Source organism: Sparus aurata, chromosome 14 (genome assembly GCF_900880675.1).
Source record: "Sparus aurata chromosome 14, fSpaAur1.1, whole genome shotgun sequence".
In the NCBI taxonomy this organism is placed as follows: Eukaryota; Metazoa; Chordata; class Actinopteri; order Spariformes; family Sparidae; genus Sparus; species Sparus aurata.
The window spans coordinates 4716236-4740762 of NC_044200.1; the positions used below are offsets into that span (position 1 = coordinate 4716236).

Below are 24527 nucleotides of genomic sequence, written 5' to 3' on the forward strand. Positions count from 1 at the left end.
AGCGAGGAGCGTACCACTGCCGGGCTGCTGGGAGGGGGGGAGGAGGAGAGCGCAGGGACGGCACACCCCCGGCTCGGAGACAAATGAGCGCGTCCAGATGTGCGACTCTATTCAAGGGGCATTAAAAGCAGCTGGTTAACCTTTTTTTTTTTTTTTTTTTTTTCTTCCTGTGAGGAGGGAACTACAGGAATACACAATGATGTTTCTGCAGGACACACACCCAGAACAGACTAATCATTTCCTGTCTTATTCTTAAAACGGCTTTCAGTTGGTGGGAACATGAGGAGCCTCTACTCTTCTGGTCACTCAGAATAACACTGAAGGTGTTTACTTTCTTTATGTCCGCCCTCACACGTGTCATTCATTAGAACTAAAAACAGAGGTAGAGGCTATAAGAGGATTTTGGGATAATATTGCAAAATGAGTTGCAGTGATTGCAGAGCCGGTGAAAGCAGTTTAAGCACCGGTATATTTACTCAAGTACTTACTTACAGTTTTTAGGCAGCCTTACTGGAGTACGGTTCTGTAAAGGGTGAGTACGCTCTCTTTAGCAAGACAATGATATAAAGTCAGCCAGAAATGACATCCTCGCAGGTCGTTCTGTCCACACACAACCCAAAGATATTCAGTTAATTTCCCAGTCTGGGATCATTAAAGTCATTCTATCTATTCTATCTATCTATAGCAGAGGGAATATACCACAGAATACTCACATTTTAAGAAGCTGGAATCAGAGAATTTAGACCTTTCCTCTAAAATTACTCAAACTTGTTTTTCCAATTGTGCGAGTCTAATACTGCATAATATATAGCCTAACTGGATCATTATCACAGATGCAGTAATGTGTAAGGAGGAGAACGCTTTAACCACTTTCTACAGGCTACTTCTGGATTCTTCAATTCAGAAAAATAACATAGTAATAGTTGTCAGATAAGTGCTGTGTAGTAAAACAAATACATCACCCCCTGACTTGTCGTGGAGTAAACGTATAAAGCAACATGAAAGTAATAATGAAAGGTAACTAAGTGCATTTATTCATTTACCGTGTTTGGGATACATTTTGAGAAGTATGTCACAAATTAAGATAAAATAAGAGAGAGCCCCATCCAGGGGGATATACACAAGCTACCCAACAGTATAGTATAACAGTATAAAATCCAGTAAAACAATCTAGAGCGGGCCTGAATAGTGAATACTTTGACTGTGTTTTTGATCGTTCTTCAATCCTTTAACAGTGCACTTCTTTACTGTCGCACTGCTACTATTCAGGTGACTGAAGTCAAAGGAGCAGGGTTCCTTCTTCCTACTTTGGATGCAATAGGATGGTTTTTTTATTTCATTACTGAGTTTAGTAGTAGTAGTATGAGAAGTAGCAGTAGTAGTAGAAGTAGTGGTGGTACAAGGATTAGTTAAAGGTTTTTTTTTTTTTCTCAAAGCTCCAAATCATCCTTAATGTCTTGTTTTGTGCACAACCCAAAGACATTCCCTTTGCTGTCATACAAGAGGGAAAAAACCACAGAATACCCACATTTTTATTGTTGTTGTAATTATTTTATGGCCTTTCGTATGGCTTTATTGATAGGACATCTTCAGAGATGACAGGAAACGGGGTTAGGGAGAGGGAGGGTGGCACGCAGAAAAAGGGCCCCAGGCCAGGACTCCAACCCGGGGCCGCTGCAGCGAGAACAGAGCCTCTGTGCATGGAACAGCTGCTTAACCCAGCGAGCCAATCGGCGCTCCATAATAAGCACATTTAAGAAGCTGGAATCAGAGGATTTAGACTTTTTTCTCTTAAAATTACTCAAACTAATTGATTATCAAAACAGTTGCTGATGAATGCCAAAACAGTTTTAATAGTAATAATTATTTTCAACACGCACTTCTTTGTATCATTTATTTAATTTCTCTCCAGCTATGGCAAAAGGCACTAATTATTGCTTCGTTCACCATCTTCCCAATACAGCTACAGTGCCATCTAGTGGTGGGAGAGCACACCCTGCTCGTCGGGGGTCAAGTGAAACCTCTGAACGCCGTCCAAGAGGAGCAGGCAGTGATAGATAGACCTCTATGCGGCATCCTAACCTTGCTGCGAGACCTGCACAAAGTCATGGCTGCCACTTTGCCTTGATCAAATTACGCTCTAATGGCATTTTCAGCCACACGCCAAAAGAGACACTCCTGTGCACTTTTTCTAATTAGGATATCTGTCTTACTTACACAAGCAGCTCCGTCACATCTGTACTCTGCAGAGCGTAGAGTTGAGGTGGCGGGATAAACTTCAGCTTAAGAAACATCTGCACTCTGGCCGCCGCACTCATTTGTATGGGACACTTCACGTAACGATCTGCATGAATATTCAACAGTTGTTTTAAGACGGTCGTTACGCTTGGCGGCGCTGAATCGGAGAGAATATAAAAGGGGGAAAAGCAAACAAGAGAGTGCGTCACCAACTCTGGCCTAATGTCTCAATAAAGACACCATATGCATCAATTAAAGCAAGAGCAATTGCCGATAAACACAATTAATTTGGGTAATTCCATAATCCTCATCTAGTTCATTACATGAAATTAAGGCTATAAAACCCCAGAGGCCTGTGCCATGGCAATAAAAACACAGAGTCTAAGCCCGAGCTTTCACTCCATATAAATGCATCAAATCCCGGAGTCTTATCACTCTCCCGCAGCCTTTAAAACTCAGCTATATTAAAGCTTACAGGGGCTTTCGGAGGCAGAACCTTGGGGAGCATCTTATCTCCCTCAAAGCCGGAGGCCATTAAAATGCATCAATGCTACTGTATTTCAAAGTTACGCTTCAGGCACACAGTTCATAAAAAATGCAAACAAACCTAAAAAAGCAGCACGGACACAAACCACGCACAAAAACAGGAAGTAAGTCAGCGGCAGAGCATCGGTCCTCGCCCGCCCGTCTGTCAGGCTTCAGGTGAGGATGTCATGGGACGGTCGACTGGCCGTCCTGCCGCCATCTCTCTTCGGGGTGATCGCAAAGCCCTTCCCTGCTGTCTTCCACGGTTGCCATGGGCAACTGTGACTGGCAGCAGGGGGCTAACCTCAGCAGTTCCCACGCATCTTCAGCGCCTCAGTCATACGCTGGGTTTGGGTCAATGAGGTGAGCACCTAGACAGAAGAGAGAGACCTTATCAGAGATTGTCAACACGCCGGGAGGCAGTACTGCCCTGCACAGGCTGGGAGTGTGTGAAAAGTTAACTTTGTCCTCTTCTACATAGAAAATATAAACAGATTCTCTCGTTTGATAGCATCCGTGAGATGAAAATGCAAGCCTAACTCAATCCCAGCTGAAGCCCGAGTAAGATGGTGAATTGTAAGATGGTGACTGCAGAGTTTTCATTTTCAAATTGCAATTAATTAATAGCAAGATAGAAAGAAATGTTAACTGTCCATATGCTTGATGTCTTAAAGCCCCCGTGATATTTGCAAAATTCCTCCCAGTGCCAGTGTGAAAAAAGATCCAAGTGCTCCAAGTTTTTGATTGTCAAATCTTTATAAAAACAAAACACCCATTCATACTCCGTTTTTTGACCACTCAACAACTGTAAACTCAACCCTGTTTGATATATTATGACATTATAAAGTTCTCATGGCTAAATGGTGACATTTATCCCTCTCAATTGTCCCTCTCCAGAAATTATGACCCGTCTACTCAAGATAATCCACAGACCTCGTTGGGATCAGTTCTTTCTACCAAACCACACCTGCTGAACTAATCAGCGTACAGAGGGAAGCCTCCCTGTGGCCGATGTCTCCAAAAACTCAACAACACAAACTCAAAAAAGTCTAGCTGGATAAATAGCACGAAAGGAATATCTTTCGAAGATACTCTAATCACACATCTCTACACATAGTGGCTTAATCTTCATCACAATAGCAAACTCGGACCGAAATACATGTCATGTTATGGTGACCAGCAGTCTTTGTTCGCTATAAAAGAGGTCTGGTGGGACTTTTTCAGAGGGACTTTATGAAGCAACAAAAGACAACTGACAAGCCAAATGATGGGTGCCTAAAAGCAGTCAAAAACTCTTCAACAGGACTCAGCGCAGTGAGGACAAAAGTGACAGCATAATGTGTGCTAAACACAGACGTGCTTAAAAGCGTAACAAGTCTGAAATCTGGGAGCAAATCTCTGAGCTCCAGCTTGTTAAACATCAGTCGAAAGTTCATAATTACAGAAACCTCCTTCCCTCGGAGCGATCCATTCACCTAATCAATCGGTCCAACGGGGTTAGCCATTAAACAATATCCTCAGACCCCTTCCTAGCTGGCATTGCCAGAAACGGTGACCTCAATTAAACTCTCCATTGAATGTCTTATTAATTAAGTTTAAAAATGTAAAGAATTAACCCGCTCATGTACTGTGGGGTCAGTCTGCACAGAGATAAACTGTGAGCGCTGAGGTTTATTAAATATTGCCCATGAATAATTCAGCATCCGGAGCAGCAAACTCATTTGAATCTGCTGGTCTGGCATTGACCCCAGACAGCAGAGCCCTTTTCAAGGACTGAACATGGTAATTTCACAAAACTGACCTCACGGCATAGTGCCTCAAAGCAGAGTGCGAGAGCACATTAAGGAGGTGACGGTGAATTAATGTTATTGCTGGAGGTAAAAATCGATAGGTGTCAAAAGCGGCAGATGGCCATTTTGTGCCTTAACAGCTATCAAAGCTTTTATGAAGTAGTGTGGAAAAAGGGGATACTGACCTGGGCTGACCCGGGGTGGGTGCCCACCGTGGCATCCAGTTGTTCTTTTGTAAGACCGCATTTCATCGCTGCAGCAAAGCCTTGGACGATATCTCCAGCATTGGGGCCCATGACATGGAGACCAACCACACGCTCCTGTTGAGACAAAGCAGTGTTGTGGTAGGTCCACCAGAGTTTGAGTTCTTAAGTTCTTAAGTTCTTGATGTTTAAGATATTCAGAGGCACAAATATCATATAAGGCTCTGAGACTAAAGTCTGAGTAGTCGAGGCTATGTCCACTTGGAGTCTCATATACTCGAAGCCTGAACAGCATTAGATCTGAAAAGTCAGTCCAAGTCCAAGGTGAGTGCAACTTTCTTTAAACGTGTTCTGGAGTTGCAAAGTTCAAATCCAAGTCAAGCCACAGTTCCTCTGTTCTCAAAAATGAACCCAAATGTGAGTCATCGAGGTTCTGTCTGAGTCGTACCCACTACGTGGGAATCTTGATTCAAATCCCAGGTCCTCTTAAGTCTGAGCCTGGTTCCAAATTCCTGTGGTACTGTCCGAGTCGGAGTCAAGTAGAGTTCAACTTCCTCAAGTCTTCTCATGTCTGAGCCTGGTTTCCTAATTTCCAAGGTGCTGTCTGAGTCCAGTTCTAGTAGAGTTCAAATTCCTCAAGCCTGAATAAGAATATGAGTCATCCATGTAACAGCCAAGTTAAGTTCCAGCTACTCAATGTGTTTATCAGAGAAAAAAAATCACGTCTTGATAAAGTAGCAAGTCAGAAGACTGAGGTTGGTTTTAAGTCCACAATATCCTGTCTCAGTCTAGTTCCCATGTCGCAGATCCGAATTCCTCAGTGTGTTAGTCAAAGCCCTCACGTTGGAGTTGTGCCCAAGTTACTCAGTGTGAGAGTGAGAAAAAAAAAATCACGTCAAAATCCTGTCCCGAGTCCTCTATCAAGTCCTAGGACGGTTCCAAGTCCCTAAGATCTTGCCTGGGTCTCCAGTAGTTCCTACGTCAGAGTCAGAGCAATCTCAAGATGCCTGAATGCACTGAGTCCTAGTCATCACTGCGGTCATACGAAGAGAGTTCTCAAGCTCGAATGGGAATTGGAGTCATCAGGGTCACGACCAAGCTCACATGAACCTCAAAGTTTATTGCGTTCAAGTCAGAGCTCCTGTCATGTCTGAGGTTCATCCATTAAGTCCAAGAATGAGACCCCAGACTGTCTTAAGTTATTCACACGAGAACACATTTAAAAAGAAATAAAGACCAATCACATCAAAAGCTAGTTTAGTGGTTCTGATGGCTGCAGTGTAATTCAATCGTGATCGCTATCTGCAGACGAGGAATAAAGCCCAATTAAAATGACAAGGATGGCAGTATAATTTACACACACATAATCAGAGCAAATGAGCAGAGAACAGTTATCACCTGCTTGGCAGAGATGCATTCTGATACGCAGTTACCTCAAGCGGTGCCGAGTCAGTTGTGGATAGAACTAAAAATATAACAGGAGGTAGGTGGATTAATGAGGTGTGAACTGTTGCACAACTGGTGGCGTTGTGACTAAATATCCAGAGGGAAATGGAAAAAGCTCACACTGATGAAGGCGAGCGGGGGGGGGGGGAGACCTTCAGCTTGTCTAGATATCATAAAGTTGCCTCATTCAGTGGAAATGAATGCACAGTAATACCTAATCAAGAGTCATTCTGAGCAATATTATATCATGCTACAGCTGCGTAACATACTTTCTGATGAATCACTTCTCACAATTTAAAGTTAAATGCCACTGACAGGAAGAAAACTAACACATTAAGTGAGAACATTGGCAGATTGCTCTCCACTGGAACAGACTTAGCTGACAAAGATTTATGGAAATGTAAGCCAGTTCACACAATCTGAGATATAAGGTCTAATGGACCAAAAATAAAAAAATAAAAAACAGCTCTATTCCAAGTATCAAAACGTGTATTAAGTGATTGTTTGGCGACTTGGGCCACCACGAGCTGTTAGCATATATTAGCACCTTACAGTGACATTGATCAAGAGTTGTGTTTCTTGCCAGACAAAAAAAAAAATCTAACTTCTATATCTATATGGTTCTGTTTTGGGCTCTACCGACTCCTGAGATAAATATGTGGCTATTCTGCTAGCCTTGCTTCTGAAAACATGATGGGAGCAGTGAGAGTGAACAGAACGGTTATGTAACGGGCCGTAAAAACCCGAATCAATGAGCTGAAAGCGGCTAGAACACTTCTTAAAAGGTGACGGCAACTGCAGGACTATTCAAAATTCCTTGCGGGTTCGTGACAAGTGACGCCTTTCACATCACGCAGTTACTTGCTCTACTGTTCATACAGACATATCTATTAATACAGCTTAAAAAAAAAAAAAAAGTCATACATGGTCAGGGATGTGGCAGATGACTTTAACATAGCAGGAGTTTTTATTCCTTCCAGGAAGCTCCCACTCCAGGGGCCAGTAGTGGCTGTGATACACCTAGAAAAAAAAGGGATGACAATTTGATTTTAGGTAAATGTTTGAGTATGTATGCTAGTGAGTGTATGTGTGTATGTGTGTGTGTACGCGTATGTGCGTGCGTGTGTGTGTGTACCTCTATACTGGCTTCTCCAAATGTTACATTAGCTTTCTCTTCAGACAGACCACAGGCAGCATATTCCAGTGGAGTGAGCACAACAGTGGGCACGTTGGAGTAATCGCACTGAGAATGGAAAATTAGATCGGCCTCAAATCGCTTCTGACTTTATTGTCTCGTACGCGACATTTGGCTGACACACAGGCTCCAAAAACACATGCAGAATGAATACTGCCAAAAAAAATACGGACCCTGTAAGACTGACAAATCAGCGGCCATGGAGAAATTACGCATCATTTCACAGTCAGCATAACTATTTACGAACTGATTACCAAGATGCTGTCCCCTCTGTAGAGTCGACGGGCCAGCAGTGTCCCAGCATGCACTGAGAGGCCTGTAGCGGAGGGGCGTCCATGCTGCACTGATCCGATGGCGTAAATATGATCTACACTGGTCTGATCCCTCTCGTTCACAAGGATCCTCCCGGTGCTGCACACACACAGAAGCACACACCGTTAACTAAACATGACGCGCTGCACAAACCGAAGCCACGGTGAGTATGGACGGACTGAACGCACTCCTGGCTGCGCTGCACCCCGACACACTCCAGGCCAATGTCGCTGGTATTGGCGTTCCTTCCAACGGCAAGCAGCACCTGCACAAACGGAGGGAGGTAAGCATCCGCGGGATAATAACAGAACTGCATGGTCCTCAATCTGATAGCAAGGCTGCTTTCTACTGTTCTTTGAAACATTGACAAGAGAATTACTGGAGAGGAACATAAAATGTGAAGTGGACATAGATGACATACTGTATCAAAGTCTTCCTGTATAGTTTGGCCTTCCTTAGAGATGATGGTCGCTCGAAGTCCCCCCTTAGGAAACTGCTGCGGTGTTGCTACAGAATCATCTAATTATAAAGATAATAAAAAAATGTATCTGATTAATCTTCTAGCTCCGCATAAATATCTCGATTAAATCTGTATTTCACCTGTAACTTAAGTCGCTGTGATTGTTTATGGCGATGACAGCAACAGCTTAAAATTCCTTTTTAAAAGTCAATCAACTCTTCATAAGTCCACTTCACCACTTTGTCTGTGGCACCAAGATTATTTGGCTCCTGCTGAAAACTTATTCAGTTCAATTCGATGTTCACCTCAGAATTACATAATCTCATTCTTTAAAAACATTTCAGTAATGTTTCTATAACAGCTGGTCACTGTAGTTTTTTATCAAATGTTTCTCAAACATGAGAAATTGCTGTTTTTTTTCCAGTGGCAGATGACTCCACATTAGGAACTCTAGTGAGTATTTGGGGCAGCAGGATGGTGAACGTGTGACGGAGTCACAATAAAGTACAGTTTGTACGTTCACCGTGATGAAGGAACATGTGACCGAGTACGACAGTGTGACCCGTTGACGTGTTTTTAATAGTTTTGGGGAAACTGTAAAGCTAGATGACACAGTGGAAAGCTATATCATGATACACACACACTGCTTACTTTCCAGGGGATTTTACAAGTATCCTTATAGTAGATTTAAACTAAGATAGCATCACATACAGCATCATATTTTTATATGACTACTCTAAATCTTGCCTGTTACTTCGATAGAGATTTTGCCCCGTTACTCAGTCTGTTAAGTTTGGTATCTTTGGACTTTGAACAGGGTTCTGGACAACTTTAACGATCCTCTTCTAAGAGGTGATCTGAGTTTGATCTATAAATCATGTAAGGGTGGACATCAAAGCGTCTGTGGGCAGCGGTGGAGGAGGAAGCGCTCTGATCATTTATTGATCACTTTCTCAGGTAAAAGTATAGTTCCACATTTTACAAATACGCTGGTACACTGCTGGTGGTATTATCACCACGTGTACCGATTGTGTCAAAGGTAAAAGTACTCATTTTGTGAGAAACATTTTTATATATTGCATTACAAGTTGTTAATACTGATGAAGTTATTTTACCATGACTCTACATAGTTTAGTCCAGTGGTACATTTGAAGGATAGTGAGATAATTAACGTGAATGGAAAAGATGAAAAAGAAACATTGTTTTTGTACTTCTCTCTCACGTTTGCTTTTTGTGAAATATTTGGTAGCTTTACCTCTTTGAAACAAAAGAAAAGCGTCTTGAAAGCTGAAACGGAAAATGTGGAAATGCTACCAACTCACAAAAATGTGAAACGGGATGAAAGGGCCTCAGCTAGATACTGTAAGGTGCCACAAGCTAAAAAAGTAAGGGCCACTTGTTTAACCTGTAACAATGCACTGTATCTTATAAACCTATACTATGTTTGTGTAAAATCTTAATCTGAAATGAAGTTAGATGAAGTTAGAGAGGTAAAAAGTACAATAGTGCCCACCAGACGGTATGTGAAGTATAAAGTTGCCCAAAAGCAAATACTCCAGTCAAGCAGAAGTCCTCAAAATTGAACTAAATTACAACATTTGAGTAAATCTATTGAATTACTTTCCATCATTGTCTGTTCTTCTTAGCTTTGAGGAAATGTTTAACACAAAAAAAGTACACGGAGTTGAACAGTTGAAGTGATAAAGCGCTCTATCAGCACGCTTAGCCTCTAAACTACTTGTATCACGCTACTATTTCAACATAACAGTTCTTGTACCTGAAACAACATCCTTACTGCTGGCTTCAGTCTGCTCCACCTAAACACAGACACACAAGCAAGACAGCATTAAAAAAGTTTTCCTATTCAAGTGACATTCAGTTCAACAGTCCCTGTGTTCGTCTTACTCGGTACCTTGGTGAGTGAACAGTGGTAAAGGAACTTGACTCCGCTGACGATCATGTGGTTCTCTATCTTCTGTGCCGTTTTCTGGTCGAACCCCTGCAGCAGGTCGTGCTGCTGCATGACGGTGACCGGCAGCCCGAGGCCAAACAGGAAGCCGGCGCTCTCCAGACCCTCCGCGGACCCGCCCACCACCAGAGTCCGACCAGGGGGGTGAGGCAGGGAGAGGAGATCCTCACTGGGAGGAGAGAGGGAGTCTATTTTGATTACGACATTTCTTTTGATGTGGGAACAGAATGTCGTGTTTGAGTGCTCGGTGACCTGGTTACGCAGTACTCTCTGTCTCCAGGTATGCCCGGGTACTGAGGGCTGTCCCCTGTAGCGATGACCAGGGTCTCTGCTGTCACACGCCTCTTGCTCCCATTCGTGTCCGTCACCTGATTAAACAAAAGCGTGAAAAAAAGCACAGATTGCACTGATGATGAAATTGTGCCATATGGTAAGGGCCAAGTGTTTGGCATAAGGAGAGAGGTGGTTCCTATGATTTCTATTTCTAATCCCATTTTGACCACTGACCTCCAACTCGAGTCAGCCACCACGCTGAATGCTGTTCTCTATTTTTGCTTAGACGCCCGCACACATCCACCTCCAACCTATTTTCACGGGACATTACCATCGGTCAGAGGCGATGGTAACGTCCTTTACATTTATTCTGTTTTCCCTCCAGTCAGTCAGAGACCAATTTAAGATCCGATGCAGCATTAAAGTTTGCTTTATTTACCCAGTCAGGCAAACAACAGATTTAATTTCAACGCTTCGGCTTATCTGCCTTGTGCTCAAATTCCAAAATACGGTGCTTTTACAGTCTACTGACTGCTCACTGCAGACGCTGCCATGCAAGGTGCCAACACTCTATCGGGAGCACTTTGGGGTTCAGTATCTTGATCAAGGATAACTCGACATGCATGCATGGATCACTGGACGACCCACTTTTCCTCCGCCTAAGATCACTGTGAGCAGAAGGTTTACCAGGCTGATGGCTTTTCTGAAAAGGAGCACACTACTGAGACTTTTTCCAACTGCTAATCTCCACTGGCAACACAAATGTGTTGACACGATGAAGAAAAGGCTCAACTTCTCTTTAGGAATATAAAGTAAATCTTGATTTAGATCTTAATGGCTGGTGTGACTTTTTGAATGTGTATTTTGGAAGGAAATTCATAGCCCTAGTCTTTATTTTTGGGGGGGGGCAAAATTGGAGTTTTCTGCCTCCAAACGATTAAGCACAAAATGGCAACTGATGAAGTCAAACTGCAGTACTCAAAATCATCTGTATGCTGGCGATGCTTAGTTAAAACTATGCATTTAAACTTCTACTGTAAACTAGGGCTGGGTATCACCAGGTACCTCGCGATACGCTACTATCACGATATTTTGCCCACGATAACGATAATATCACGATACAGCGATTCTGCGATAATCGATATATTGCAAATACAATACGATACACCACGATATCTGTGTCACTGAAGAAATTCAGAATTTATTGACTGCACTGAATCCATTTCACAGGAATTACAAAACATTGTCAATCAATTTCACATGAATGACAGCCAAGTAAACAAAGAGTATATTGCACAGTGACTGTTCTTAACACACACACTGACTACAACTATCATTAAATATCTATATGTGTGGGTTTCAGAGCTACTTAAACCATTATTCAAATTTTATTTGGTTGTATACCTATATTTGAATAAAGATAAAGCTGTCCTCCGAAGAGGGGTTGTGGTGGTGGGCCAAAAAAAAAAATAAATGTAAAAAAAATAAAATAATAAATAAATAATAATAATTTTTTTTTACATTTTTAAATATCGATATTTGGCACCAGTGTATCGATAACGTACCTCAAGACGAAATATCGCGATATATCGTAGAATCGATATTTTGGCACACCCCTACTGTAAACTACATATACAAGTAAGGGATTAAAGATGCAACACCACTATTTGGGACTACACATAGTCCTGGGGGCCAAGAGACCTAAGGCTGGTGGGACCTTTTATTGCATGTCAGCCCCTCACTCCTCGTTTCTGTACATTTTCTGCTGTTTACTACCTATAAATGCTCAATCATACCAAAACTGCTGAAAGGTACTGGTGTTGCAGTGTGTCCCTGATCCAGGATCTGGATGTGTTTGTAAGTGTTTACCTCCACTGTGTGGGGCGCGACTATCTCTGCACGAGCGCTGAGGTAAAAGACTCCGAAGCGCTTCAGCTCCTTCTTCAGCTCCACACTGCGAGTCTTCACCTGCTGCTGCGCGGCCTCTACCAGCTCTGTCCAGCCATGAGACACTGACACAAAGCAAACACTAGAAATGTGCTTCAGTTGACTGATTTATTATGCATAGCCAATCATTTGTTCATATCTGATTTGGTCATATTTCCAATTCTTATGCTGCCACGTCTAATTTGTTTTTCAAAGCTTGATTTCATTACCACAATTAAAAACGAATGATTTTTCTTGTTGTATTACCGGGCTCCTTCTCCCGCCAGCCGTACTTCTGAGAGTCTTGGATTGCTTTTCCCAGGAGAGAGGCCTGCTGGAGAAATTTCCTGACGCTGTTTGTGTTCAGACTGGAACCACCCAGTTCTGGAGGAAGGGGAAAGGAAAAGAGTTGACAAGAATGAAGTGGAGAGGAAAAAAAGACATAGTAGGGAAAGGAAAGGAAAGGCACGAGATGATGAGAAAGTGAGAAGATTATACAACATCTAATTAAATATAATTCTAATACATAATTTTAATAGTTATCTCATTTCAATATCTGACATGTATCTTCAAAACTCAAGAAGAGAGGAGAAGAGGAAAAAAAGAGAAGAGAAGAGAAGAGAAGAGAAGTGACTCATAATCATCACGACTCTTCAGACTTCTGAATTCAGCACTCACCCCTCTTGGTCCCTCTTGGTGAGGGAGCCGCGAGGTCAAGGAGCAGCACCTTCCTCCTCAGCCCTGCAGCTTCCTAAAGGAGCGGGAGGAGAGCAAAACAGAATAAATGAGAGTGACGGAGTCCGGCCTCAGCTGAGAAAGAAGAGAAATTAAATATTGAAGCGGGTTAGGCGTTCGTCCCTCTCAACAACGCGCGCTCCTGCCCCTTCATCTCATTTCCACTTTCCTCTAGAGCCGATCGCAGATCATCCCATTACCATAAAGCCCATTAATATGATAATTATCTGAGCTGTGCTTTGGAAAAGTGTGCGTTCACTGACCAGATTAGCAGCAATTATGAGGCTGAGTTGGCGGACTGGAGTCTAACCAATGGGAGCGCAGCAGGTTCATGCTACATGCATGCAGAGTAACTTAAAACCACATGAAATGCGAATATGAATAATTGAACAGTTTTGAAATCCCACCTAAAAGTCATTTGGATCCAAACCCTCATCATTTATCATGCTTTTTGCACAAACACCCTCCCGACATCCATAACCCTGAGATAACCCGTTCTCCTCAGAAACGACCCCTTCATTACCTTTCACTTCTCCCCCATAGCATCTATATACAGCATATCGCTAATGCAGTGTTATCTAATGTCAAACTGCCACTATGTCAATCAAATTATATAAAACACAGTGAGATAAAACTCTATGGCAGATTAACAGAAATAGCTTGGAATCGCTCGCAAAAATTGTTTTTCTGGACACGTGGGGGCAGCAGAGACAGATTTTGACATATCGTCCCTATTTGAGTCGATACGGGGAAACTTGCTGACAAACCCGTTGCCAATCTACACATCCAGCTGCTGTGGAGCAAATGAAAAGACACTATGAGAGAACTGAGAGTGAATCAAATTGTAAACTTGTGACAAGACCGCTTATAACAATGTGCTGAAACTGTGGCTCAGGTGCTAGAGCGGGTCACTCAGCGATCAGGGGGAACATTGGTTCAACTCCCACTCCATCGGTTCTGTATCTGTGAGCGAGGCACTGAACCCAACAACTTGCATGGCAGCCATCAGTCTGTGTATGTATTGTAAAATGCTTTTCTCTGTAGGTTCATCACTACTGGAGACCTCGTCGCCACCGTTACACCGTTTTCACATTGCGGTTGTGAAGACACCTTTTGTAGCAGAAATGAACAAAGAAGCTTTGTCGGGTGTTTTGTACGTCGTGTTCATACGTCTGTTTATACGACAGATTTTGTCACCGCGTCAACGCCTTGCAAGAAACAGGTTGAAACTTTACAGGTGTGTGGTTGAGATGAAGATGAAGAGTTCAAAGACGGCGCGCAAGACATGCTACAAGTTATCACCCAACCAAGTAGACACAGTCCTCCCATCAGACAACAGAGCCGCTTCTTCCCTCAGGCTGTGAGGCTCCTGAACTCATCCTCAACACCGCCATAAAAGTAGCATCATAAAGGGACTTACAGTTGCTTTCATTGTTTAACCCCGTGTTGTAAAATGATTTAATGAACCTTTGAACCTTCTGAACCCTTAAAAAAAAAAGTCGATCACAGATGAATGTAGGCAATTAACAAGTGAGAAGCTAAAATTTCACTTTTAAACTTTTTGGTTTGTGTGAAAATAGCCCATCACATGTGAAGATGTTAAACTCATGTCTGAAACTGTGATCCTGACACGTGAAAAGGCACATTTCACTTTACATCTTTGTGAGGGCACCTTTGCAGATTGCTGTTGTTTTGGGATACGTGCCGTGTATTTTTATTGCATGCTGTTCATTTTTGTTGCGCCGTGCCCAGTCAAAATCTGACTGAGCAAAATGTTGGACAGCAACAGATACGCAAAGAAAGAAACACAAGAACACGAGTGTGCTAGCCACGAACATAACACAGATTCCTCTTGGGCTATGCCTCAGACTATATACATGTAGTGTATAAGAAAGTAAATATGAATGTGTGTATGAACACAGGGAGTTAACCTTTCTTTAGACCCTCCTTTCTTATATTATTGTTTGCTCTATATCTCAAAGCTATTTAAAAAAATACAGAACAAATAAAAAGAAGGCACAAAAATATTGTTTTTGAATAACAGGAAACAAATCCATGTACTGTAAATACCCCGAAAGGCTGCAGAGCTTAGTTAGAACTGAGTGCACTGACCTTAGCCACAGCCAGGCCTCCTGACCCTCCTCCAATAACCAGCAGGTCGTAGTCATAATCCTCCGATGACGACCCTGTTGGCGGGTCCATGATTCAGACACTGGAAACCTTCCTCTGCTGTTAATCCTAAAAGCACAGACACACAAAACCAACGCCAAAAACACCCTCAGTGAGGAGGGACTTTGACCTCTCTGGCTGTAGGCTGGACGTGGGTTGCACTGGATGTCGTAAAATGATGCAGCATTTCTGACTGGCAAAACTTACACTTTGGGAAGGAAAAAAAAAGAATTTCATAACTCAAAATGTTATTATTTACACCAGGAAGTTGCTTTTTTGCAACTTTTTTTGTGTGTTTCCAAGCAGGATGGAAAAAAAAGACTTTGGCCCCCAGATGAAAACATTAAAACATGTTCACATTACATAATGTGCAATCCAATCAAATAACTGATAACTGACATTGAGCTTAGACTTTTCATGAAGAATTGTGTGTTTTGGCCAGAGTGAGACAGAAACGTGGGAAATTATGAATATCTCAGATGTCCAGAACAGGTACAGGTTCATTTCCTTTCTTATTGTCACGGTGATGTGGCGACATCTCGTGGAGAAACCGCGAACAACAACGTAACTAAAACCGCTCTCCGGGGACTTGGTAAACAGCGTTCTTAAAACTTTCACTTAACGACTATCTTAAGCACAGCAGCCACTTGTAAACTATATGAAACCCACCGATGCTTTACAATCGCCAGTGAACTGTGTCTTTGGATGGCTGGAGAAGCTGTTCAGGTTATTACAGCCTACCTTGTTTTTGTGAAAAAATGAGTGGTGAAATGTCAACGCTTCTCTGAACAGTTTGCTATAACTCGCCTTGATTTACTTTGATGGGCATATATTGGCTTTCTGTGTTGAGTGATCCTCCGGATCAGCACTTCAGGTGCCTAAAGTGTCAGTGTTTCCTCTGAAAAGATTAGTAAATAATCACCCTGGGCAGAGTCTCCTCAGCGGGCAGAGGGAGGGTAGAACATTTGCGGGAAAACCTGTAGGATTGAAGAGAGGCCTTCGCTTGCTGCCATAAAAGTGGGAATTATTGGAACTTATTGCGATTCCGACCGACCGGTGTGCATTTGCCCTCAGGCTGACGTCTCGAAATGCAGCTACTCTGCGCTCAGTCATGGTCATTGAACTAACTAATGCTCAAAGTCGTTTAACCCATTCAATCAACCACACAAGTCACACTTACAATTCCACTTCTTACTACATTGTGGCCACTGTTGCTATTGTGCAACGCACTCCGGAGCTTGCGACGAGTCCTTGAACGCAGCACGGAACTCTGCCGGCCAGATGCGGTAGTGCAGCCGTGGCTCCGCGCTGGGACTGGTCCTTTCGCAGCCATTTTCTGTCCAACCAAACAGCCGTCTCAGGAAGGTAACCAACCAGGGCTTCATTGCAGGTCTGTGCCTGGCTCCGGCCAATGATTGCTAACCGATTTCTCGTTAGCTCGAATGGAAATGTCCGTCTCTGTCTGATTTTTTATTTGTTGTCTGAGTGAATGAGGGCTGCTCATCAGGAAGTATCCAGCGGGCGAAACTTTAAAAATTACAATTTAACATTTCGGCCCCGGCCATGACTTGCTCCGCTCCGTACGACAAAGAACAGGCCAGCGCAGTCTCAGCAGGCGCGAGTTGCGGTGGATTTACAATGAAAATATATTCAAGGGACACTATGTACCTGCATAGGTTAACTACAAGAGGTAATAGCTCGCTGGGCAGTCTCTCTTCATCACGTCGAACTCATTAGTTTCAGTCTTTTAAGCAGTGAACTGGCTAGCTAGTTCCATTCGTGAGTCAACATTAGCTAACGTTAGCCAAACATCTCACAATACCCGCGGCTGGCATCTGCTAGTTAGCATACGGTAGCTAACGTTAAACACAGATCAATGTGTTTAGCGTGTGGCTAACGTGAACTAACCTTATCGCGGGTTTGCAGCGGTCTAACTAGCATCTATTACCCGTTTAAGTTGCAATGGTGTAAACGGCAGTAACAAGGTAGCTCGCAGCCGCAGGCTTGTGCTAAACACTTAACATTTCTCGCCAGTGTTCCTCCCCATGAGCCCGCAAACACACTCCACACACACAACTGCGTGTCATGTGGAAAGATGGGGTCATGTTTCGGTGTCCTTCGAATCGTTGTCTATCATCTAAAACGTAAAACAAATTCAAATGTTAACCGTGCGTGATTTGAGTGCGACGTTTGGCACAGTACCAAACCGCTTTTTCGCCAAGTCAGTGACCAAATGAATCGCGAGGTCAGCTGTGGTGGCTTGTTCCCTCCCTCCACTACTACACTGGCACAAGACGAACACACACACACACTTGGTTCACTGTTTGACTCAACTTAAAATGGAAGAGAATTAATAGCGGTGAATGTGCATGTTCGTGTCAGAGTAGTTTATATTTTTTGTCATGGTATGACATGGTTATCCTCTAAATACCCAGAAGTCCTCCTGCTGTTCCTGTATGGCCCCCATTATCATCGTCATTAATTACATGCACTTACCGAGCCATTGTATGAAAGATTCTTTACTAAGAAATAATGGTTCAATGGCAGATTCAGTCATCTGTGCTTTCTTTCTGTGGCCCACTCACTGATGAACCTTTTTAGCCGAGGCTGTACAAAGGGCCAACATGTATGTAGGATTGGGATATTCCCTGCTGTTCAGAAACTGGTGCGGTTGTACATTATAGCTATTTCTCAGAACTCGGTTTACTGTTACGTATCAGCGTTTTCCTCACCACTAAAATGTCTAGGCACAGTGCCCAAGCTGTTTTGGGCACCGTCCAAGCAGAATGAATGTAAGATCAATGTGGAGAGCATCAACTAACTATCGACTTAACCCAGATCTAATGATTGTAGTTTATCCTCCTTGGAGTATGTAATTATTAAGCCTTTTGGTGGTTTATTTATTTTTTTTTTTGTCTGCTTGTCCAACATCCTTTTACACCGATGTTGTAATAGTGTTGGTCCAAAGTTATGTAAAATTGCTGTTTTTGATTATAGACCATGAAATGTCCTCTCAGGGGAGGGCCCATCTTGCTATCTTAGATTGTTGGTTAATACATTTTTAAGTGATTCAATTCTGAATGGCAATCAACATCCCCAAAAGCAACAAATCCAACATTTAAGAAGCTGTTCAACAGCAACCAGTGATATTGATTGGAGAAGGAAATTTAATTGGGGTCCCTTCAATGTTCAATCTTAAATGACACATTCTGTAGTTTCCCTCAATAAATCTATCAGCTTGCATGAGATCATTGCTCAAATCATAGATGAGTGAATTGAATCCTTCTGCATGGTGTCAGCATACATACACTGCTAAAAATGAGTCAGGGTTGTTGGGATATGGGTACATATATGCACACGCATTGATATGCAATAAAAGTCAATGAAATCTGACGCTTTTTTGGGGGGGGAACCAAAATTATTGACAAAATAAAAACTCAGAGAGTCACAGAATAAACACTAAAATGTTCCATTATCCAGAGCTAATTTCGAGTAGATCTTAAATTTTTATATTGTTGTTAAGCGTTGCAGATTCACAAGACAGACATACATACCCAGACCATAAGAGCAATACAACAGAGTGCAAAAGCGTCTTTTGAATTGTTATTGCAGCTAAGGCAAATTTGCATCTACCCCATACACCTTTTGTCCAAAAACATATTTCCCGGTGTTTTTTCTGTGTATGAGTAGCTTGCCATACACCCACGATTGACATGTCTCAGTACTATAATCTTCCTGTGTATGTGTGTGTGCGCGCGCGTGTGTGTGTGGGAGGAAGCTTTGTAAATAATTGTCAAGTAAGACGTGTGATTCCATGGGGTTAATTATAGATGCTTTAGTATATTCAGACGTCAGGTGTATATTTCTGTAGCCTCATATGTTTAAACGAGACCGTCTTTGTTGCAGATGGACGGAGACAGCTCAACCACCGACGCCTCCCAGCTGGGCATCACTGGGGAGTACATGGCATCTGGTCACTATGTACTTCAGTCTCAAGATGGTGAGGAGCAGCAAAAGAAGAACAACCCCTCGTGTTTGTTTTTGTTTGTTTTTTGTAGCTCTCATTACTTAGAGCTGATCCTGTGTGTGTGTTTGCTCTGTGTAGATGATGCAGAGGAGGGAATGGGTGACCATGACGACGGCGGTATCAAAGAGAACTTCAGGGAGCAGGACATTTATCTTCCTATTGCCAATGTGGCTCGCATCATGAAGAATGCTGTTCCTCAGACTGGAAAGGTGAGTGAAAAAAAAAGGAAAGGAGCAGGAATACTCTAGCAGGAGTTTTATTAGGAATATTTTATATATGCTTGTTTTGCATTACATTCAATAAGATGGGAAATTGGTGCATCGAAGCAAGAAATTACATTTCTCAAAATAGCAGCAGGTTGTTTTACTCATTTTGTAAAGCAAGTACACTCCCGAGGTAAACGTTCTCCCCTCAAGACATGTGAGATATTTAATTAGTTTAAAATTCTTAAAATTCTTAAAATTATATCTGCTCTTGTCTCATACGTGAAAACCTAAACACTATCAACTAGGGCTGGGTACTTTTTAAGAACCTCACGATTCGATTCGATTTCGATTCTTTAGGTCGCAATTCGATTCAATATCGATTTCGATTCAATATTGACTTAAATGCTTCGATATCGATTCAGTAATAAGTAGTAATAAACAAATAATTCATTAGAGTACCTGTTGATAATTTTTTAATTAAAAAAAAGTCATCTTAAATTCTAAATCTTTCCTCTAGGAAGTTCTAGGTTGAATTGAAATGTAAACAAAGGTACTCAATGTGTTTAGGTATAAAATAGTGCAACCATAGTTAAGCTGAGAAAGTGCCATTGTTTCTGGGACTGCATGGTACATTTTTGTCTGACGTAAACATAGACATGACCGCCGTCCCTCTGCCCTCCGGCTAGACAAGAGGAGGTAAACGTTGACACTGACCCCCCCCCTCTCTCGGAGGAGAATGCAACCCGCAGGCGCACGGTGCAGCGGCCAGGGTGAGACCGGCTGCGCTGGGAGTTTACTGTCTCCGAAAGAGCGGTGCGTCAGGCATCAGCAGCTCCGACGGTGTTTCCGGCTACCAAACTACTTGTTTATGATGTCACAAAGTCCTGATTGTACGTAGCCTACATGTCCCTCATACCCCATTTCCAGTGATCAGAAATCCCACTTAAACCCGCTAAGATCAGAGTTATGTGTGCAATGGGAATGTGTACATTCTGCTGTAGACATGGGCTTTTATCACCTCTGCGCGGCTCAGCTTTGATCTTATCTAAAGACCTAGGTGAACCCACTAAATTGCACTTGTACATATTTTTTTTATACTTTATATTTTTATATTTTATGTTGCAGTCTGGTGCAGTCTGTTCAAGGATGTGTAGACCCGCTAATTTGGGTGAAAAAGTGGTGTCACTCAAATTTATAGGTTTCCTGTAGATTTCAGTGGTTAGCCCACAGTTCTCTCCTGGGTTTCCTAGCCAAGCTTGGTTAAGTTAATATTGTCATCAAGTTGAACAAGCTAGCAGCAGGTTTGATTAGCCTGACTGGCTCACTTTTTTGAATTGCATTAAAATACTGTGAGTTTGTTGGACATTTCAGTCATTTTCTGTGACTAGCTGCAGTTCTCGCTTGGATTACCTGGCTACAGGCGCTAATCAGGGAAACAGGCTAGTAGCAGTTTGAGTAGCCTAATTAGCTGCTTAACTAACTGGTTGTAGGTGTGTCTGTTTGTTCTGGCTAGCTGCAGTTCTCTCTGGGATCACCTGGCTACATATACAATTGAGACAAACAGGCTAGCAGCTGGTTGCATTAGCCTAGCTAGCGAGCTACTTGTTTCTCTGGTTGTATTGTGTTGTAAGTCGGATTCATGTCCTGCGGTTTAGTCACAGTGCTCACTCAGTTTTCATAGCTTGACTCCTTATTGTGTTTACAAAACTCATATAATGCTGCTGTGTGCCGCTTGTGGAGCTCGGCTTGAGGTTGAGTTGTTTTTGAAGGAGGCCCTGTCTGACCCATGTATTAACTGCAGCAAGAAAAGACAGAATGCATCAGATGGAGGGCCTTCTGTTTGGAGGTGACCTTCTACCCTCTGCTTCCCGCAAACAGCGTTAGAAACGCAGAGACAGGCCAAAGGAAAAGCAGAGCAGACCCCATGACTGCCTTGTGTTTGTCACAAGAGATAGCCAGACTCTTGGACAAAAAAAGTCTATCGCCTTAGTGGACGCACATACTCAATGGATTTTAGTCAACCTACTTTCTGATCCCAAATGATTTGTCAAATCCTACGGAGGTTGAACAGGCATCTGTGTTGCTTTCATCCCAACTGTTCTGCGCAGACCTCATCCTTCAGACCATCACCATCACGCAGGAGAATCATTTGCCTCAATTGATCTCAAAGATGCCTACGTTTCTATAGACGCAGACCACAGGAAGTTTGCCTTTCAAGGTCATTTCTAACAGTATGTTGTCCTTCCACACTGCCAGTCCCTAAGATGCACATACCTCAACGATTGGCTTATCTGCTGGCACACCCAACTGTGGAGAGCGTTGAATGCATAACTTACTGTTCGACTGTGTTCGTGTTTTGTTTGTCACCTGCACACACAGTCCTGTCAGTTGTTTCACACTATTCCGCTGATTGACAGGTGGAAGTTACAGACTAAGATAGCAGCAATGCACCAAAAAAGAAGAAGACTGCCTGCAAATAAAGATGGCTGTAAACAATGTTGGGTTCAAAAGACAGAAAAAAGAGGATGTTTTATAAGGGAAGGAAAAAAATATGTTAAATGTAGTTTTTAGAGCTCAAGTATACACACAATGTGTTTAGTTGAAGAATGTCAGCTTTTTGTCTTATTCCTTTAGTTGTCCTGCAGTTTTTGGTGTAAACACAAACATATTTATTGCACGAGGCCGTTTAATTTGAGACACCGCTCTGTAATTTGTTTCTGTCCTCCACAGATAGCAAAAGACGCCAAGGAGTGTGTGCAAGAGTGTGTGAGCGAGTTCATCAGCTTCATCACATCAGAGGCAAGTGAGCGCTGCCACCAGGAGAAGAGGAAGACCATCAACGGGGAGGACATCCTTTTCGCCATGTCCACGTTGGGCTTCGACATGTACGTGGAGCCGCTGAAGCTCTACCTGCAGAAGTTCCGAGAGGTGAGGCAAAATGACCGCGTAAAGTGACCACGCAGACACGGAATAGTATGACATCACTTTGTTATATTAAATGTTTTATCCTCAGACTCTAATCTTTCGGTCATGTTTATATACCTCTCAGGTTATCTGTTTGCAGGTTTGTCTAGGTTTGATGAAGTGTTGCCAGATTGATTCCAGTCTAATAATCGCTCAGAAGTCAACCAGTTTGATCAATTCTGGGCCAAAATTCTAATTTTAATAAGCAAATACTGCTTTTAAATGACTACACTGCTGGTTTTTAGATTAGTATGCTGTATATTTTCAGTCAGTGTAGCTTGTAGTCTCACCACATTGTTACAAATTCCAGATGTCGCATTGCTCACATGTGTGATGTTCTCTGCTTGTCTGCTGTTTTTCCAGGCCATGAAGGGGGAGAAGGGGATTCCAGGGGTGGCTGTGGGAGAAAGCCTGGGAGAGGATCTCACAGAGGATAGCTTCAGTAAGTGCTAATGTTTGTTTTCATTCCGCCTCTTTTGACACATAGCTCATAATGATTGTATTGCGTTTTACATTTGAGGTTCAGTCTCATTAATATACAACAATTTCTCTCTTGAGCAGCAAATCCACTGCCAGCAGGGATTATCACAGCAGATGGTCAGCAGCAGAACGTCATGGTGTACACGACCTCATATCAACAGGTAAGATACACACTGAGGCAGCAGCAGGCCACTGGTTGAAATACACTGATCTGGATGGGATTATAAATACGTTACATATTAAACACACCATCTGCAACTAAACTCTGTGGCTGTGTTGCAGATTCCCACTGTACAGCAGATCCAGTTTTCATGACGAGGTCTTACCCTGAGCCTGAACACAGCGGCTCCATACAGGCCCACGCTCGCCGGATGACCTCTGACCTCGCCACAGGGTAAAGGTTGTCGGACGGACAGGGAGGAGGGGGAGAGGCGTCTGCAGAAACCCTCATGTACAGAGAAATCACTACCTGTTCAGTAGAAAGTGTAGTTTCTAGTTGTGAGGTACCAAATGTTTTGGAGTGCATCCAGACCAGCTGGGAAATTGAGGCTTTATTTTAAAGGCTAGTCTTATTCATTATTTAGTGGTGGAATTCTTTTTGTGTGTGTGTGTTTGTTTAATGTGTTTGCTTTTATGCATTTTCTTCTTTTGGGGCAGGGAGGGGGGCATGGGGGAAGTGTTGTATTGAATGCTTATTTCTGAACGCCTTCTCTGTTTGAGAAGCCACGTTGATACTGTCACATCAGATCATGCAGCTCTTTTGTAAGTTCACACGATTTACCATGTGCTTTAATGTTATGTAAATCCTTTGAATAAAAATTCAAAAGCGATGTTTGAAGTTCACCTTAATTTATCTTATCGCATCGAACAATCCAAGTGCGCATAACTTCATATTCAGTAAAGCTTAAGCCATATCTTTCCTCCTGTAGAGAGAGTTGATCGTTTATAGTTGTGTTGAAGGTAAGGCAGTAGATGTAGTGATGTTGGTGATGTTGCTAGGTTTTGGATATAGTGAGTCCCCAGGACCAACAGTTGGTCATTTGAGTGAGTCCCAGGGAAATATATTGGGTCCCCAATAAAAATGTGATTGTAGCGTTGTACACGTTGTTTAATGTTATATGGTTATATGTTTGATAAAAAAATCTGAAATAAAAATAAATCATCAATAAAAAAAAAATCTGAAAATTAAAAAGGGGAAAATCTCAAATCTGAAAACAAAAAGCACATCTAAGGCCCCTTGAAAGTTTATGAACCAGTTGGTTGGAGATTGATTTTGTCAGTCAGTTAAGCAATTTGGGGGCCCAATTTTTAATCTGGCCCAGGGCCAGCACTGTGCTGAGTGTGCTGTCAGGAGCCGACCAGAGAGATGCTTGGAACTACTGAAGTATAAGCAGGAAGCACACTCAAACTTTCTTTAAACTGCAGGTCAGAGGCTGCAGGTAAAACATACTGACGTAGGCTGATAAAGAAGTTTAGTGTGACTCTGAAAAAATACAAATATTTAAATGTTGCAGCTGCAAAGTCTCTGGGCTTGTTAGGTGGGGAGACAGGCAGGGTGGCAGCAACCCTCCTGTCTGCTCTACAGACACTTAAAGGGATATGCCGGTGT

General features: G+C 42.6%; 2 protein-coding genes across 5 annotated transcripts; one reads left to right on the forward strand and one right to left on the reverse strand.

The window, feature by feature from the left end:
• Nucleotides 1–1529: 1529 nt before the first annotated feature.
• Nucleotides 1530–16284, reverse strand: LOC115595619 (thioredoxin reductase 1, cytoplasmic). Of its 3 annotated transcripts, none has more exons than XM_030440294.1 (15): nucleotides 16164–16284; nucleotides 15185–15310; nucleotides 13016–13088; nucleotides 12605–12721; nucleotides 12281–12423; nucleotides 10391–10506; nucleotides 10082–10307; nucleotides 9947–9986; nucleotides 8131–8228; nucleotides 7898–7974; nucleotides 7652–7808; nucleotides 7338–7445; nucleotides 7127–7222; nucleotides 4739–4873; nucleotides 1530–3134 (listed from the first exon to the last, which is right to left on the reverse strand). In XM_030440294.1, the coding sequence occupies exons 2-15, from the start codon at nucleotides 15272–15274 to the stop codon at nucleotides 3069–3071; spliced, it is 1542 nt and encodes a 513-aa protein (XP_030296154.1). In that variant the 5' UTR covers nucleotides 15275–15310; nucleotides 16164–16284; the 3' UTR covers nucleotides 1530–3068. The 3 variants fall into 3 exon arrangements, with proteins under 3 accessions (XP_030296154.1, XP_030296152.1, XP_030296153.1); XM_030440292.1 differs by having other exon boundaries at nucleotides 16049–16195; XM_030440293.1 differs by having other exon boundaries at nucleotides 15983–16194.
• Nucleotides 16285–16504: 220 nt separating this feature from the next.
• On the forward strand, nucleotides 16505–23748 carry nfyba (nuclear transcription factor Y, beta a). 2 transcript variants are annotated; one of them, XM_030440295.1, is made up of 7 exons: nucleotides 16505–16631; nucleotides 19148–19241; nucleotides 19347–19477; nucleotides 22205–22402; nucleotides 22802–22880; nucleotides 23000–23079; nucleotides 23201–23748. In XM_030440295.1, the coding sequence occupies exons 2-7, from the start codon at nucleotides 19148–19150 to the stop codon at nucleotides 23231–23233; spliced, it is 615 nt and encodes a 204-aa protein (XP_030296155.1). In that variant the 5' UTR covers nucleotides 16505–16631; the 3' UTR covers nucleotides 23234–23748. The 2 variants fall into 2 exon arrangements, with proteins under 2 accessions (XP_030296155.1, XP_030296156.1); XM_030440296.1 differs by lacking the exon at nucleotides 16505–16631 and adding an exon at nucleotides 16672–16931.
• Nucleotides 23749–24527: the final 779 nt, after the last annotated feature.

Excerpts from the sequence above, each read along its gene's own strand:
- LOC115595619 (XM_030440294.1), bottom strand. The coding sequence starts at position 15,274 with ATGGACCCGCCAACAGGGTCGTCATCGGAGGATTATGACTACGACCTG. Across the intron at positions 10,308-10,390 it reads AGAGAGTACTGCGTAACCAG|TGAGGATCTCCTCTCCCTGC; the intron begins GTCACCGAGCAC and ends CTCTCCTCCCAG. Across the intron at positions 8,229-9,946 it reads CAGTAAGGATGTTGTTTCAG|ATGATTCTGTAGCAACACCG; the intron begins GTACAAGAACTG and ends CTTTATAATTAG.
- nfyba (XM_030440295.1), top strand. The coding sequence starts at position 19,148 with ATGGACGGAGACAGCTCAACCACCGACGCCTCCCAGCTGGGCATCACT. Across the intron at positions 19,242-19,346 it reads TGTACTTCAGTCTCAAGATG|ATGATGCAGAGGAGGGAATG; the intron begins GTGAGGAGCAGC and ends TGCTCTGTGTAG. Across the intron at positions 22,881-22,999 it reads TCTCACAGAGGATAGCTTCA|CAAATCCACTGCCAGCAGGG; the intron begins GTAAGTGCTAAT and ends TCTCTTGAGCAG.